Below are 18,869 nucleotides of genomic sequence, written 5' to 3'. Positions count from 1 at the left end.
ATTCGTTGTCACCTTCGGCAGCAACAGGAATTCCAACATTCGAGAATCCTGTAACTCGCGACCATATGGTGGATGTCACCTTCTGCTTCACCTTCATGTTGGCTTGTCCTATTTTGCATACTTCACCAACCGCCCGTTGCCTTTGGACCTTCAGTTGTTGAGCCAGCTTCTCAGTCATGAAGTTACACACGGAGCCGGAATCTAGAAGCGCTCTGGCCGGAACACGAACTCCGTTATTCCTTCCACTAGGATAACGGCCGTTGCAAGGAGTATCGACGATACCTTTGTTCCGGTTACATTGGATGACACCTGCGCTGGTGTTCCTCCTTGTGTAGTCGGCCTTTCGGAATGGGTACTTCTGCTCGCTGCAGGGGCTCGGAGCGTCGGTGATCCGTTTCTACTTCCGTTGGATGGGGTTAGTGAGCATACCAAAGTGTGGTGCTTACCTCTGCAGTTCCGGCATGTATATGGGGATGAACAATCCACCGCCCAATGGCCATGCCTAAAACAGTTCCGGCAGAGCCCGTTATCCCGTAACACCTTGGTTCGATCGGGTATAGACATCCGTTGAAATCTCGGGCATTGATATAGTGGGTGATCTTCTGGGCACGCTACACAGCCCCAACGTTCCCTCTGAACACTGGTGTAGCTCAAGTGCCGAAACGGTGCCCTTTTTTGTTGAGGAAGTTCTTCCTTGTAAATCGAGGACTTGGTTGGTAGAGCAGCAAGGTCTTTCACTCTACGTTGGATGAAATCAGTTAGATCCTTGATCGTATCCTGCTCCTTAGTTGAGGATAGTTCTTCCCAGCTTCTTCTAGTTATCGGATCCAGTCGCGCGCATAGGACGTCCAACAGCAGCAGATCTTTATATTCAACAGGTTGAACTAGCTGATCTAGCGTCTGCATAAACCGCTCGAAGCCCTCCAGTAGGGACCGCAACTCGGTAGCCGACTCCTTAGCCAGCTTCGGTAACTTGAACAGCGCCTGAACTTGACGACGCTTAAGCTGCTTGCTATCGTTATAGCGTTTCATTGAAGAGTCCCACGCGACCTGATAGTTCTCCCGCGTAATTGGCAGCGGATCCACTAGTGACTTGGCTTCGCCTGCCAAGCACCCTTTGAGGTAGTGGAATTTTTCCACTTCCGGTAAGTCTGCCTTCCTATGTATGAGCGACAAATACAGGTCACGGAAGCTCAACCAATCATCGATGTTGCCGTCGAAGGTTTGCATGGTACATGTTACATGGTAGCTTGATCTGCCGCTTCCAGGTTTCGGGTTGATTGGTTAAGGGCTGGAGGTTCCTGGAACTCCTTGACCTTGTCCAATAGCAAAGACTTCAAGTCATTATATTTGCTACTGAACTCTGACCGCTGCTTGGAACAGTTGTCCTCCTCCTCGTCGTAGTCATCGTGGGTTTCAATGTTCAGGATCACATCATTTACATTTTTCCACATCTCATCCAGCTTCTCCAGCCGAACCGTTACCTGACTTGCACTTTTCACTCCGCTCAAGTTGTCAGCGAACCCACATATGTCCTGGAACATGTTAAGGAGTGACCGCAGTGTTGTCTTCAGTGTCTTCATCGCTGGAGTCTTCCTGTTGGTCGATGTCGTCGGTAGCATCTTCACAATAGGCACTCGGAAAACGGTTTTCAAAGGGAAAAGAGCAACAAAGTAATAATCCGTCGATCCTAGCCTCGGCTAGACATACACTGTAGAGTTATTCTATATTTACCTGGATAAATAGGATTTTACACCCTCTCTACAGGTACGTTCCTCAAAACGGCTCCTTTGGTTTAAATAATTCGAAAAACTCTCGTCGGTAACCCTCAATTCGTCCAAAACAGAGAGCAATAAAGGAGATACAATGATATAATATTCCGTGGTGTCCAACTTCGGCAAGGCATATACTGCTCAAACTCACCCGAAAGGACAGTATCTGCTGTAGTGGTAGCAATGAGGTTATTTAAAAAATATTTAGAAATTAAAGTTGAGCAAAATTCAATATTATTTTAATGTTATACATCTTTGCATATAACAAATTCTTGAACATGCGATGTAACCAATTCGCCAAAATGTAGGCAATTATATTGCAACTAATGAACTTGAAGGCATTAATGGTAAGACTTGGCAACAAGGTATGAATGGCACTAATGGAGTGTTAACTCATCACTAATGGACCATGTCTCATATGTCCATAGATATGAGTAAAAAAGGTAAGAATGTTGCGAATTTTTGGCCGATGTGTTGGAACGCATCGAAGGTGGGACGTACACCTGGGCGGAGACTACCATAGCGTAGTGCCCATTCCTGGACCAGGACCTACAGGAGTAGGTCCAAGCGGCGGAGAACCTACAGGAGTAGGTCCGTGTTCCCGGTGGCATTAGTAGGCAGCGGGTAAGCGGGTGGCACCGCCCCTGCTGGTCGAAATGTCGCCGGAGGTAGCAGTTCCCGATGACGATTAAGTCAGAGAGCGGGTAGAACTGCTCTCTACTTAAATTGTCGTTCGGAGGTAGCAGCATTAGCTCCGATGAGGAGCTTTGGTTGGTCTGGTCGCGACATCTGCGTCCAAAAGTCCAAAAAACATTGTGCCGGTATATCACGGTTCACAAACTGTCTATCCGCAATAGTGGAAACATTGATCGATTTAGTCGTATTGATGGACCCCTCGATTATGCTCCACGAAAAAACATTGTATCACCACGTCCACGGCAGCGAGAGAAATTCATTGTTGTAGTAATCTGTTATTATCCTTGCCCCGGCGAGACATATAAAAATTGGTGTAATATACATAAAGCACTAACCTGTGGAAACAGTTAGGTGGCCAACACCAATCGTCTTGATCGGTGTTCAGTGATCAGTTTTTGTCGTATGGTATGGTAGAAGGGGAAGAAATGTAGTAGCAAAAATAGTGGTCCAGCTACGGCAGGATATATAGTAATGTCGTGTTAAATTACCTGGATAAACCAAGGCAGTTGCCTGATTTGATTTTCGTTTTCATGATATCACAATAGTGTGTGCGGTGATCGTTTACAGTTGGATAATCAGCTGGGCAGAGAATTCCAATTGGAATAGTTTTGTGCAAGCTGATTCAGATGATTCGTCACTCGCGCGGGCTGGTCTTTCTTGTAGCAGAATGGTGAGTGGTGATGGTGGTTTTCGGCTAATTAATTTCTGCTACTGGCGCGATTATTCCTTCTTCGGATTGTGCAATGGCGATGGCTTCTTCCAATCCTCCCTGTGATCCGGCTTCAAGGACCAATGTTTGGGAGCTGGTCCTCTACCTCCGAAGTGGACTGTATAATTTGGCGGTTTTCCAAAGGGGATCCTGGGGGCTGAGGTGAACACAATCTTGGGCGGCCGATTGGGATTCTATTCGTGGGCTTTGGGTTGGTTTCCTCGGGCTTTTGGTCCAAATTCAACATGTCTTTTACACATTTACATATTTATTTGCTTAAGGTCCACAGCACATTACAAATCGCACTACATTGGCTTATTAAATAAAACTTGATTTAACAGAAACTACATTGGAGCATGGAGTGCGATCCTCTCGTTTAATAAACAATGTGCACTCGCTTGACTGTGGATATACAACAGTAAAGCACATGTGGAGATTGGACAAATCAAGCATCCGAAAGATATTCAATTTGCAAAAAAGAGAGCTAACCGCGGTGGAGGTTGGTACTCGGATTCTGATGGCTTTTCCGCAAACGTGACCTTTAAGTGGTCTTGTTGCGTAGGGGTTATCACGCCTATCTAGAGAGTAGGAGGTTGAGGGTTCGAGTCCCTCCAAGACACGTGGATTCTTTTTCGCAAATTTCATATGAATTTGTCCATTTCGAAACATGTGCTGTGCATATACACAGCCAAGATATTTAACAAAAAAATGGTTTTCGTACGGCCGAGTTGCCGAATAATATGCAATTAATTGTACATTTATTTTACTTAAACACTACACATATATTTTGGATTCAATTCCTCGGCAATTTGGACCCTGTCCGAACCGTTCAATGGCTAGTAGTAGACTCTTCTCTTTTGTAATGGCATCGTTACTTAGAAAAGCCTTCTCTTAAGAGATGGGTGGTAACGCACACCGACCAGCCGCATATTTCGCCGTGAGGTGCATCGATGAACTTGTCTTGTCTATTTGATGCTCAAACACATTTCTTAAATCAACAATCTTTTTTTATCTCTAATGGAACTATCTAGATTTTCAAAATATTGTTTCATAAAAATTACTCCTTCTTTGAACATTCTTGCTCATTCTTCAACTTTGATTGATGAGATGAGTGTATAATTTCTGTTTTAAGTCAAATGCATTTCATAAATTCCTTTGGAATACACCATACGTGTAATCAACTTGTTGTTGATTGATCTTTTGTCGAAATCTTTTTCAACCTTTTGCCTTTTTCGACCTTTTGACCCAATTGACCTTTTGACCCAATCGACCTTTTGTCCCTTTCGACCTTTTGTCTCCTATAACTTTTTGTCCTTTCGACCTTTTGTCTTTTCGACCTTTGGCCCTTTCGACCTTTTGTCATAGATTCCAAGTTTAAAGTCAAGCGTTGCGTTGCAAAAGCGATTTATTCTGATAGGATATGGGGGGCGGTGAGGGGAGCATTGCAGTGGTGCATATTGGGGGTTTGTTCTCTTACAGTATTTTTATAGAGGGATAAACGCAAATCTGCAAACAAACGAATCTATGACAAAAGGTCGAGGGACAAAAGGCCGACGGGACAAAATGTCGAAAGGACAAAAAGTCGAAGGGACAAAAGGTCGAAATTACAAAATTGGTTAAAATTGAAAAGCCATAGTATTGAGAACAAAACAAATGAAAACTATGATGTGAGTACCGTCATCGGGGGTGACACTTGGCCAAATAAGGGTCAGATTGGCACATGTTTTCAACAAATTCAGCACAAGGAAAATGTAATATAAGACCCTTTCCGAGCGATTCAGATAGCCGACCTACAGACTCTAATTTCTACACAAAACTCTACCACTAATATGCAATATGCATAAGCACATTCATTCATTTATTTAGCTTACATCTAAACAGAAACCACTGAGTCAACAATTTGACGCCACAATACACGAGTTAATAATTCGAGAACACGGAGTTCTGTTTAAAAAAAATTAAACGTCTCACTACCTTCACTGTACACAACCAACTGATTTATTATCCTTAACTTAACTACATTACAAGTATGCTAAGTCTGCACTGGCTCGGTAGGTACAGGTTTGATGATCGCCCTCGATATCGTTCGCCTGGTTCTGCTGATGCGCCTCGATGTTGCCAACTCCAAAATGCTTCAAATTCACAAAGCCCGGTCGGCAACGACGTTAACTCACGGTTCGATACCGCATCTCTCCAGCCTCGAATGCGCCCCACGCTCGCCAAGTCGCCAAGTCGCTCGCTGTGCTCCATGCCGTCTCCTATCTGTTGGATCGGTAGCGAACACCATCTTTGCAGGGTAGTTGTACGGAATTCTTGCAACATGCCCTGCCCACGGTACCCTTCCAGCTTTAGCTACCTTCTGGATACTGGGGTTCGCCGTAGAGCTGGGCTTGCTCGTGGTTTATTGTTCGCCACTACACACCGTCTTTTTGTACACCGCCAAAGGTGGTCCTCAGCACCCATTTCTCGAATACTCCGAGTGCTTGCATATGCACAATCATGATTTTATCCTGAAACACTAATGCAGGATCGTTCATGCTGTGTACCATGAGAGAGATTTTTCGTTAATGTTGAACAATATACAGCATCACGCATGTTTGAGTGTTAAAATGATTCGTACGGTTGAATCACCGAATAATGTGCATAATGTAAACTGTTATGTACGGCTTAAGGCCAGTCTTTGTGTACATGATTCAGTGTTTATTTCTTATTTAAAACCAATAATAACGTCACGTTGAATTAAAACCAATAATATTCCCATCTAATACATGATGATGAGTGGAAAATGAATTTGACACACATTTATACAAGAGACTTCTGATTCTCCATGATCGACATCGGATGTATAGGAAGTCGCGTTGGTGAAATAACTAATTATACGACACTGAAACAAAGATACCCAAACCAACGAATTTCACTCAAACATGCACTCGAAGCGACACGTGTTACAAGAGCACGATCTAACAAGTTTTAATTTTTCAGTTCTCGTCTCGAGAACTAATCAAAATCACACAATGCACAATGCTCAACAGCCAGAATATTCACCGTAAATTGGTTAAAGAACTGCCCATGAAATAAAGAAGGAGAAATCTCTGGGAAATGTAAAAAGCTAAATTTTTTTTCAGAAACATGTTTTCAAACTTGTCGATTATTTAGTATTTTTCATGTATACAGAATTATAGATTTTTAAATTTTGTCCGTTCGACTTTTTGTCCCTTCGACCTTTTGTCCCGTCGACGTTTTGTCCCCTCGACCTTTTGTCCCATCGACCTTTTGTCCCGTCGACCTTTTGTCCTTTCGACCTTTTGTCCCTTCGACCTTTTGTCCCATCGACCTTTTGTCTCTTCGACCTTTTGTCCGTCGACCTTTTGTCCTTCGACCTTTTGTCTTTCGACATTCTGTCCCAAAGCCTACCACACATAGGCAATAGAGGGGGCATACACTAAAAAATAACTCCAATACAGGAAAAATTGAAAATGGTTTTCGGACTCCGCAGAAAGTGAGAACGTCATAAAGCACCTTCCATGACCAAAATGAAATCTACAACCACAAATCATAAATAAAGACCCAGGTACTGAAAGATTGAGCAATACATCAGGGGGTGGGTTGGGGATGTTTTGTAGTTGCCATACTCCTAGGTGCAGGGGCCCATGGAGTGTCAATTGACACATCAGTATCAATACCAGTGAAGTCCTGATTATGGCATTCTGGCCGCGAGTTAACGACAAGATATCGCAGTAATAGTAATTGGATTTTGTAATATTGTGAAAGCGAAGGCTGGCAGTCGGACATTCTACTCTTTTAGTAGAGCCGGGTGACCCTGACTTGAATCGGCAAGTGGGCTAATGACTAGCCTGTCTTCCGCCCGTCCGTGGCGAGCCTTGTAGCACGCTGTCCAATCCTGGCACCAAGCTTTTCCTGCGGGGTGGGAGTAGGCTCAGATGCCGTTCCCAAACTTGCGCTGATCTGGATCTGAACATGTAAGTGTAAACCAATGCATGAATACCTTGCATACCGATAGGTATGCAAAAATAACCATGGGATCTTTGAGGGCGACTACTCCAGTAGGATTCGACGACAGCCACATGGGGGGCCAAACAATAATGAGTGATTCAAATTTAATTCTACCTAACGATAATGAGTTATTCAAAAATTAAAAATTAATTAATAGCCCCAGAGTTTCCCGGCACGCTTCGCAAGTGACTACGGGATGCGGGTGGTCGCCGAGCGAGTGCAAGGCAGAACATCAGTAAGGAACTGCAACAGAACCTTCGGATGCTTCGCCCGAGTTGCAAGACAAGAACAGGACGCGTTCATCAGGGTGGTGGGAAGAGAGAAGGCCGACAAAGGTGATCAAACTGATGCTTTCTACTTCCTAGGAAGAGCGACTATGGTCCAAAAGGCGATTGATTTCGCCCTGACGGCCTCATTGGCCGGCCCGAAACAGCAAGGGCAGTAATCCGGCGAAGGCGCTCAGAGCAAAGCCAAACGACGTGCGACCATAAAGGCAAAACGTTGTCTGGACGGAACAGATTGGGATACATAGGGCATCGACCCAAGAAGGCGACTTCTCGGCCCAAAAAGGCGAAAAGCGCCTACCAGACGCAAGTCACCGGGCCAGAAGAGGGTACCAGCCGGCCGGTGCCATCGGCACAAGAGACCGAAAATCCATGGCAGCTGGTCAGTAGGGCAAAGCGAAAGTCGAGCGTATCTCGACCTGCCAGAAAGCAAAGGATAAAGACGAGGCCTTGTTGGTGAAAACAGATAAGGAAAAGTACACCGAAGTCCTTAAATCGATGCGAGCGGCAGAAAAGCTTTCGGTGCTAGGTCAGGACGTGCGAAGTGTCAGACGCACCAAGATGGGTTAAATGATCTTAATTCTGAAACGCGGAGCGCAAGCTAGTGGGACGGACTATAGGAAGTTGGCCCAAGAGATCTTGGGTGACGACGTCAATGTGAGGTCGTTGGGGGCGGAAGTGACCCTCCAGTTCAAGTAACTGGACGAGGTTACGAACGCGGATGACGTCGTCTCTGCCATCAGAGAGCAGTGCGGCACAGATGTTGAGAAGACCTCTATACGCCTAAGAGGCGGTACCTTTGGCACGCAAGTAGCCTACCTTAGATCACTCACGGAAGCCAAAAAAAGTCATAGAGAATGGAAGTTGAAGATCAGCTGGTCAGTATGCCCAGTAAGCAAACTTCAGCCGCCATCAGTGAACAAGTGGTATTCGTGCTTAGAGTCGGGGCACACTGTATGGACCCAGACCGTAGTAAGCTGTGTCATCGTGCGTTGTGGTGAGGAAGAGCACAAGGCGCAGGAATGCTATAAGGCACCAAAGTGCCTCATCTGCGCCAACAAAAAGCAAGCCTGTAATCACGTTTTGGGTGGACCTTCGTGTCCTATTGGAGAGACAAACAAGAAGAAGCCGTGCTAGTAACACAATTGAATTTTAACCACTGTACATCTGTTTAGCAGCTGCTGTGGCAGTCGTCCTCCTGTTCGACCCGTACAACGTTCCTGTCGTCAATTAGGTGACGAACGGATCTAGGATGGCGGCTATTTGCACAACGGGACGGTATCTGCTCCAAGAGGTGGTACATTCTTCCGCTGAGGGTGTCGTGATGGCCAAGATCAACGGTGCTAACCCATACGCTTAAACCTGGTTTAAGCACTAAGCGGAGGGGAAGAAATCGGCTCTAAGACTCATTGGCCAATTTGTAACAGTTTCTGGGTGATCTGCGAAAGTTACATCTGTTCAGGGCCAATCCCAGACCGTTTGGAAATGGCCATATTTCTGCGTATAGCTTACGGATTTTCGATCAGCCAGCATTGGTCATCATACTAGTTCTAGTTTCTGGGGAAAGGATAAAACATGATGGAAGTAAACGTCACTTAAAATGACAAGCAGAAGAAAAAATGCATTAACATACCCTCGAAAAACCCGGAACATCTCCGGCGGCCAAGGACCAATCTGAGGTTTTGGATGGGGACAAAATACTAGGAAAGTTTCCAATCCGCCAGTGTGTTGATAGCGTATGCTGCCACAAAAATTAAATCCCCGTAGACTTATAAGGTCATAGGCTAAGCTGACGATCTTTACATCAGAAGGGAACTTCAGTTTCAGAAGTCCGCCGTACATAATATTCGATAATACCGGGTCCAATAATGAGCCTACTGCATTAATTGGAACACTTCTCTGACTGGCATCGGTGTCGTATGATAGTATACGGTTCTGAAAATAGCTTAGAATATAAGAATACCTCGCTTTTTACATTGGATCGCTATCTCAACGGTCTTTACCCCGCTGTCAACGTCAAACGTGGACTTATCCTGACGAAACCCGAACTGATTGCTTGCGAGGCCGCCCGTACCCGTACTGAGTACGGGGTCAGCCTTTTGAGGATGATCCTCTCCAGCAACTTGCCCGTCATGTTAGTTAGACGGTTTCGCGGCTTTCGGTAACAGAACCAACTTGTGCCTTTTCCATCTATCGGAAAAACTACTACAGTCATGGAGACATCTCTGCATAGATGTTCGCATAAACTCCTGCCTTGAGAAGGGTGTTCGGAACTCCATAAGGCCCTGGAGCCACCATTTTGGCCTACACGCACCCGAATACTAGAATAGAACGACTAACTCATGTCAAAGACTTGGGCGTAATTTTGGATTTCCAACTAACGTACAAGTTGCACATCTCGTACGTTGTGGGCAAGGCTTCCAAAACCATGGGCTTTATCTTTCTTTGGCCAAAGAATTTTCTGACATTTACTGTCTGAAGCATCTGTTTTGCTCACTGGTGCGGTTCATACTGGACTATTGCTAAACGGTGCAGAACAAATTGAGTCCGTGCAACGACGTTTCCTACGATTTGCTTTGCGTAGACTACCGTGGAGAGGTCCGTTACGCCAGTCAAGTTATAATATCTGCTATCGGCTTATCGATCTGGAGCTGCTAAGGAATCGCCGTAACATTGCTTGGGCGGTACTGGTTACAGTTGTTTCGCAAAGCCGAATAGTTGTAGCGATATTTTGGAGCAAAATATATCAACGTACAGCCGAGGGCACTTCCAAATAAAGCTATGTATGCTAAGAAGGCCATTTCGTCGAACTAACTACAGTATGAACGGTAGTATTGAAGGATTACAGCGGTTATTTATTACGGTATCAACAATCTTCGACTTCAACTTGCCTTATCAGACGCTGCGTCGGAGATTCAAAGAATTTTTCTCATCGCGTCAGGTCATGTTTGAACTCAAATTTTTACTGCAGGCGCCTCCATGCTGGTCACGTTTGGACTCCAATTTGCACTTCAGACGCATCAATGCTGTTTGATAAGTACTTGATCCAATATGAACGCCTCGACAGGTCAAGTTTGGACTCAAATGTTCACTGCAGGCGCCTTCATGCTGATTGATAAATACTTGTATACTTGTATAAAATAAACTAAGAACTAAAGAACTAAAAATAAAAAAACATGAGGAACAGATGCTCAATCAGATTTGTACCCCAGAAGGGAAGCAAATCTGTACTCCCCCCTTCCGTAATTCCCTGTTAGCTTACGACCATAGTTTCCACCGGGGCTGGTTATCCATTTTTCCCTAAGGTTGCTCGTATCCTAGCCAGCACCACGGGGAGATAGTAATAGGAGTTGCTGGGTAAAAGGCTGAGATCCGGGAGTTGAGGTCTATTTTATTCCTCCAGGTACGCATTACCCAGCATTTGCCTGGCCTAATAAAATAACACAAATTAATTTTACATCGTCCATTTTGCGAATGTTATTGATATAGGAGCATGTTATTAATAATGGAGCAAATATCCTACCTCGCCTTAAGGTAGGATTGGGCATCGAAGGGTTGAGTGCGTAGGCTTCTTATACAAGTCTTATTTGTATAAAGCGCAATCAGAACTGTAAAGGTTTTATGTAATATTAGAATAAAAAATCGACTTGGTATATATTAAGATTTGATACAGATTTTTTAGGATCTTCTACAGAATTGTGAGTAAATCTTTTATTTACTGGTTGGGATTGGTCAAATTATTTCCATCATGGGGCAACCTTTGTTAAAACAAATAAATAGCTACCATGGAAATGAACAGTCGAGGGTTGTTTACTTCATCGAAATTCATCAGGTCAAGGCCATTCCTACTTTTCCAATCAAATGATCAATATGGGGAAAAACGAAAACGCAATATACCATTTGTACATTTCCGGCACGTTCATGGAAAAACTAGTTTTCCAAGAAGGCAAACAAGGGGAAAATGTCTTTTTCGCTTTGGGACTTTCCGTAGAATCACGTTTCGAAGGGGGTGACTGCAGCCATCAGTGAGCGGCATTGACATCGTTTCCAGTTTTTTGAGGTTTGATTCTTTCGCTTCCCGTTTTGCGCTCGGAGCGCGCCCGTTTGACAATGACCAACGACTTCATTGAAATTGATATGGCGAAAAATTGAGTTGTTTGGATGATTTTGTTGCACTCTGGCTATGTGACAAAGTTGGTTGCCTGTGCAAGGCATGTTCCTGCAACTAACTGTCATAACTTATGTGTGAGTAATCGTTGGAACGTGATTGGTGGTAAATTTATTAAAGCTAAAAACTGTACATTTAATAAACCAGTATCTCATATGACAAATATGGTTCGAAATGTTCAAACCGAATAGACTGCTTTCAACACGATGAATCCACCAACATGACACGACGTAATTAAATTAATTTTCTATAAATTACGATCCATTCAAAAGTTAATTTAATCTGAAAGGCCATGCAACCACTCGTCAAAGTTTTAACCACCATTCGAAACTGGCAGTCACCACTGCCGCTCCAAAACCAGACCAATGAGCAATCTGACTGTACCCGTACGAGCGGCATGACATTCTTCATCCAAACAATCAACACAATTTTAAGTTTTTATTATCAACCTCCTTCCTCTATCTCTCTGATACTCTACCCTTGGAAAGTTTTTGTATTGACAAAGGCCTCCATCGTCAGCAGCAAGCAAGTCTAGGACCGGCGTTCTACGCGAAATGTCAACGAACGAATTGCCCCGACTCAGCCATCCCGAGGGGAAGAGACGATAAATTCATCAACCCAATCTCGCCTTCGTCGTAATCAAATTTTCTGAAAACCATCCCAATAACAACAAGTTGGCTCTAATTCATTCTTCAGGCGGGATTTGGGGTTGCGAGCAGATCTGATATCCGCCCATGGGAGCAGAAGCTATATATGGAGCAACAGTTTAAGGCCGAGGAAGTGCACAGTGGAAGCTCGAGTAGCGCTAATTGAAACAGTCGACGTTTATAAATGTCGCATACGATACATACGATCCAAATAGAGCCAAAAATTGTGCTTAAAATATTGTAGACCAAACATGACATAAAAAATTTGAATTTTCTTTTTGTACACTTTAAAATGTAAAATGTTTCGAATATTAATTGAGTTATTTTTTAGTTTGTCTATCTTCGGAGTTTTTTTCCTCATCTCTTTTAATGTGCTAAAACAATAAACTATCCCATCACCAAACAAATCAAATAGTGATTTCCAATTTAAACATAAACTTCGAAGTGCATCGTGAGTCGAAAGTCGACTGTACCAAATTGGCGCAAGCAACACTGACGGCAGGGCCACTAAACAGACTGCACACCATCGTAAATTAGGGCTCTATTTTACGATTTGCCTTTCACAGAGTTGCATCGTGGAGGGGAGAAGGGATTTGTTAGAACACTTTTATTCTTGGAGGATTACTGAAGTGAAATGCCGTCATCGTCTTGGTGCTTGAAGCTTGAGTTGATTGCCTTTTCGGTCCACTTGATAGCACCATCAGATTTTTGGCGTTGGTCCAGTATTTGTTGAAAGTTAAATTCAAGTGTTCAATTAGTGCAAATAAATATTGAAGGAAATTTGGACATAGTTCGACGAATTTCCCTCACTACAACAGCGGACGGCTACAATGGTATCAATTTATCGTTTGTGCTTCCTTTTCCTGGACATGATGACGATAACAACCATCCTTTTTCCCCTTCGTGGGAAAACTGAACTGGAAAATGTGATTCTGTAACATAGCACATATGATGATATCATTTCCTGCCTCGTGTAAGTGCGAGTGTTCGCCGAAACATCAAGGCCATTTGGTGGATATATTTAATGCTCGAGGGGTGCTGGAGCATTTGGAACTGTTGTAATACCGAGAATGCAAAAGGGATACATTTTATGCCTTGTAATGACTTTTCCGGGGAAAAGGCGGCAAAAAGGCTTTCCGTCCAAAATGAGTCAACGGGTTTTTATTATTTTCAACTAGAAGTTTACTTTGTCATAATAGGGGATGTTTCTAGTATAGTCCGTGGATCAATATTCTCAATGAAAATTATTCTATTTTAAGAACATTATATGAGGATCAATCACCTTACGTATTTGTAATGACATTTCAATCGAATACCTGCACACACCATGGAACATCTGAATCGTCGTTCAGACATTTTATAGGGATTGATATAGAGTACAAACTTCTATAAGAAAATCTTATCTGCTATCTTCTCGACATGACGTTGCGAAGCATAATTTCATTTTCGCCGATTCAAAATTCCATCAAGAAATATTCTCCTATCAACAAGGTCACAATCACCGACTCGTGTGTAATTGATTGTCAACACCCGATCCATCAGTGCACTTTAATCTGCGTGGCCAAATTGCATCACACTGAAACGGTTCCATTCGTCAACAAGCGAGAGTGAAGTGTGAACATTAATTTTCAAGGGTAGTAACATACTGTTTAACATCTCCGAAAAAAATAAACCGACCCGAACATTCGGGCAATGCTTGAGGCTTCTTCACTCCGACGAACCGACGCCGCATTGTTTCACTTTCGATAGGGGCTCATAATCGATTTTTGCGCGCACTTTAGTCCCGTATTTTGTGGTACTTTTATGCCCCAAACGAACCATATCAGCCCGGTGTGAGTGCGACTAATGCTCGGTGGTTAATCAATTAGCAGCTTGGTGATGTTGTTGAATTACTTGGTTTGTTTTGCATACTTACATTCGATTCTAAATCGATGGAGGAAAAACAGTTCGATTTTTTTTTTTCGGGAGCATTCATTGACGTAGATCGGTAGAGATTATGATTCAACTAGGACCGTTGCTCGTATGAGGTGTGGGACCTCCTGGGAAGATACTCCCCGTCATTATCGCAATTCGTTACGGGTCTGAGGAATGGCTTCTTTGACGGCACCCCAAGTGAACAGACTCCAAAAACACAACAATTTTCAATACCCACCTTCCGGTAGTTCCATTATTGATGGCTTCTTGTCGGCTTTTTGTGGGATGATTTTCGGTTTGGCTTCCCCCAATCAGTGAGGAGAACAAAAAATCACTCACTTTTTCGGATAATTGCTCCCGCCGTTCATGTAATTGATGGAATCACACAGCAAACACCCGTAGAGTAAAGTGTAGACATCTCGTGGGAAAAAGAAGGAGAAAACCGCCGAAAATTGCGAACGCGGAAAACAGTAGCGCAACGAACCTTATTTCACAATCGCTGAAAGGAAACTCTTGCGGTGAGGCGTCGATTAAGGTCGTAAACGCTTAACACAGGTAGCCAGGATGCCAAGCCCGCTACACACAGCCAGTAGCAGCGTCGCGTCAAGTCTTGTATTGATTCACCACCGAACGGCCGACCGATCGATCGATCGATCGATGATTGCATTGTGAATCTTCAAGATCGATCAACGCGGCCAGCAACATCATTAGTGGCAAGTGTTAATGGTTCTGCAAAATAATGCTGAGGATGATGACGGTGGCTACGAAGTTCTACAATTCATTTTGCATCGGCACAAGCGTGGATACAGGAAGCATTTGTATAAAACATAAAATTTCTTCCAATTTATTCTTTTAAGATGAACCACAACTCAGCGGAAGATTTATTTATTTATCATCAGACTAAGGCCGGAGTGGCCTGTGCTGCACATAAAAGACTTCTCCATTCAGCTCGGTCCATGGCTGCACTTCGCCAACCACGCAGTCTGCGGAGGGTCCGCAAGTCGTCCTCCACCTGATCGATCCACCTTGCCCGCTGTGCACCTCGCCTTCTTGTTCCCGTCGGATCGTTGTCGAGAACCATTTTCACCGGATTACTGTCCGACATTCTGGCTACGTGCCCGGCCCACCGCAGTCTTCCGATTTTCGCGGTGTGAACGATGGATGGTTCGCCCAACAGCTGATGCAACTCGTGGTTCATTCGCCTCCTCCACGTACCGTCCGCCATCTGCACCCCACCATAGATGGTACGCAACACTTTCCTTTCGAAAACTCCCAGTGCGTGTTGGTCCTCCACGAGCATCGTCCAGGTCTCGTGTCTGTAGAGAACTACCGGTCTTATAAGCGTTTTGTAGATAGTCAGTTTGGTACGGCGGCGAACTCTATTCGATCGGAGCGTCTTGCGGAGTCCAAAGTACGTACGATTTCCAGCCACTATGCGTCTCCGAATTTCTCTGCTGGTATCGTTATCGGCGGTCACCAGTGAGCCCAAGTACACGAATTCTTCAACCACCTCGATTTCGTCACCACCGATAGAAACTCGTGGTGGGTGGCTCACATTGACCTCTCTTGAGCCTCTTCCTATCATGTACTTCGTCTTCGACGTGTTGATGACTAGTCCAATCCGTTTAGCTTCGCTTTTCAGTCTGATGCAGGCTTTCTCCGTCCTCTCAAAGTTACGTGCCATGATATCAATGTCGTCGGCGAAACCAAATAACTGGACGGACTTCGTGAAAATCGTACCACTCGTGTCAATCCCTGCCCTCGTATTACTCCCTCCAAAGCGATGGTGAATAGCAGACACGAAAAACCATCACTTTACCGTAACCCTCTACGCGTTTCGAAGGGACTCGAGAATGTCCCTGAAACTCGAACTACGCACATCACCCGATCCATCGTCGCCTTGATCAACCGTATCAGTTTATCCGGAAATCCGTTTTCATGCATTAGCTGCCATAGCTGGTCTCGATCGATTGTATCATATGCGGCTTTGAAGTCGATAAATAGATGATGTGTGGGCACGTTGTATTCGCGGCATTTCTGCAATACCTGACGTATGGCGAACACCTGGTCTGTGGTAGAGCGTTCACCCATAAATCCCGCCTGGTACTGCCCCACGAACTCTCCTGCAATTGGTGTTAGTCGGCGGCATAAAATTTGGGAGAGTACCTTGTAGGCGGCGTTCAGCAATGTGATTGCGCGGTAGTTGCTACAATCCAGCTTATCGCCCTTTTTGTAGAAGGAACACACGACACCTTCCATCCACTCCTGGTAGTTGGTCAACTCCAGGGGCTTTGTTGTTTTTCAGCCGGCCGATCTCCTCCTGGATTTCCTGGAGATTCGGAGCCAGAAGTCGCATGTCCTGCGCGCGTGCTCCTAGGTTCAATACCATCGTTCGTAAGAAGGTTCCCGTTTATATCCTTACACATATCGGGCTGTGGCACGTGGCCCTTACGTGAACGGTTCAACTTCTCATAGAACTTTCGTGCGTTATTAGCGCGGTACAGTTCCTCCGTCTCTTCACGGTCTCGATTTTCCTGCTGACGCTTTTTCCTCCGGGAAATCGAGTTTTGTCTGTTCCGCGCCCGTTTGTATCGTGCCTCGTTCGCCCTCGTGCGGTGTTGCAGCAATCTCGCCCATGCTGCATTCTTCTCCTCAACTAACTGCTCACATTCGCCGTCATACCAGTCGTTTCTCTGATCCGGAGCCACCGTGCCTAGTGCAGCGGTTGCGGTGCTTCCAATGGCGGATCGAATATCTCTCCAGCCATCTTCAAGAGATGCTGCGCCTAGCTGCTCTTCCGTTGGAAGTGCCACTTCCAGCTGCTGCGCGTAGTCTTGGGCTAGTCTACCGTCTTGTAGCCGCCCAATGTTAAGCCGCGGCGGACGATTCTGACGCGTGTTGATCACCGTCGAGAGTTTTGAGCGCAGACATACTGCGACGAGGTAGTGGTCGGATTCAATATTCGCACTGCGGTAAGTGCGTACGTTCGTGATGTCGGAGAAGAATTTACCGTCGATTAGAACGTGGTCGATTTGGTTTTCCGTTACTTGATTAGGTGATTTCCATGTGGCCTTGTGGATATTCTTGCGGGGGAAGAAAGTGCTTCGGATTACCATTCCGCGGGAGGCTGCAAAGTTTATGCATCGTTGGCCGTTGTCGTTCGATACGGTATGCAGACTATCCGGTCCGATGACCGGTCTATACATTTCCTCCCTTCCTACCTGAGCGTTCATGTCACCGATGACGATTTTGACGTCCCGCAGTGGGCATCCATCGTATGTATGCTCCAGCTGCGCATAGAACGCTTCTTTCTCGTCGTCGGATCTCCCTTCGTGTGGGCAGTGCACGTTGATGATGCTATAGTTGAAGAAACGGGCTTTTATCCTCAGCTTGCACATCCTTGCGTTGATTGGCTGCCACCCAATCACGCGTTGGCGCATCTTTCCCAGCACTATGAAGCCGGTTCCCAGCTCGTTGGTGGTGCCACAGCTTTGGTAGAAGGTAGCCGCTCGATGCCCGCTTTTCCACACTTTCTGTCCTGTCCAGCAGATTTCCTGCAGCGCTACGACATCGAAGTTGCGGTGATGTAATTCATCGTAGATTATCCTGTCGCAACCTGCGAAGCCTAGCGACTTGCAGTTCCATGTTCCAAGCTTCCAATCGTGATCCTTTATTCGTCGCCTAGGTCGTTGCCGATTGTATCGAGTCGTATTATCTTCTATGTCGTTCGTAATAGTTGTTTTTAAAGGCGGCTTATTGGGCCTGCACAAACCTCCTGTCTCGTCGGAGGGCCGTCGTGTCAGGGCCAGTGTTGTAAAATGTCATTTGCATTCGTTTGTATAATTTTTCCAGAACTTTTTCCAGAAGATAGCTATCAATTCATGATGTATGACGAACTTATAGCGCTTAAATGTGCCTACAACTTTGTCTAACAAGACATTGCCGTAAATATGTAATCTGGGGCGTGGGAGGCAAAATGTCATTCAAATGACATTATGTCAAATGACACGTGACATTTTGGAGAGTTTTCACTCTCCAGCCTAAGATGTTATATTTAGAGCAATGTACCCTTGGACAAAAATATAGCCCTACTCAAGCGTTATGAGTACATCTAAAAATATGCAAAAAATTTGGCTTCTGAAGAAAGTTATGAACAAATTAGTCAGATGACATGCAGATGACATTTTACAAGCCTGGTCAGGGCTGTTTAGCGTCCCACCTAACACCAGGACTTGGGCTTGTGCGCTTTGAGCGGCACACGGTCGCTTTGGCGGAGCCTACTTGCGGATACATGCAGCTTTTTATAGAGGTTTAACAGGGCTCACTGTCAAACCCCACCACATCCTAGGCAGGCGCCACAACTCGCAGATGGCCTGGGGTGGGATCGTCAAGCCCTTGGACATAGTCCCTGCTTCCCCCAGCGGAAGATATAAAGCTGCGAATTGATCGATAGAATCGGTACGAATTACATTAAGTTTGATTCATGAATTTATTTTGATTGCAGATGTGCTAACATACAATCATAATCATAACTTGACTCAGACATCAAATATGCAACAACTGGTACTAGATGGTGCTGGTTCAGTAATATTTCTGAGAAGATCTACTTTGGATCATCACTATGGTACCAAAAACAATTGCCAAAGGCTACACCTAACCAATGGA

At 44.9% G+C, this 18,869-nt stretch overlaps 1 protein-coding gene across 1 annotated transcript; it reads right to left on the bottom strand.

Annotated features, from left to right (window-relative positions):
- Positions 1-201: 201 nt before the first annotated feature.
- LOC134222565 (uncharacterized) lies at positions 202-1,230 on the bottom strand. The gene has a single exon (XM_062701725.1). The coding sequence runs from the start codon at positions 1,228-1,230 to the stop codon at positions 202-204; it is 1,029 nt and encodes a 342-aa protein (XP_062557709.1).
- Between the last annotated feature and the right edge of the window lie 17,639 nt (positions 1,231-18,869).

Source organism: Armigeres subalbatus, chromosome 3 (assembly GCF_024139115.2).
Source record: "Armigeres subalbatus isolate Guangzhou_Male chromosome 3, GZ_Asu_2, whole genome shotgun sequence".
In the NCBI taxonomy this organism is placed as follows: domain Eukaryota; kingdom Metazoa; phylum Arthropoda; class Insecta; order Diptera; family Culicidae; genus Armigeres; species Armigeres subalbatus.
Note: the sequence above shows the minus strand (reverse complement) of the source record. Positions and strands in the feature narration are given on the sequence as shown.

Coding starts and splice junctions, on each gene's coding strand:
- LOC134222565 (XM_062701725.1), bottom strand. CDS start 1,230: ATGCAAACCTTCGACGGCAACATCGATGATTGGTTGAGCTTCCGTGAC.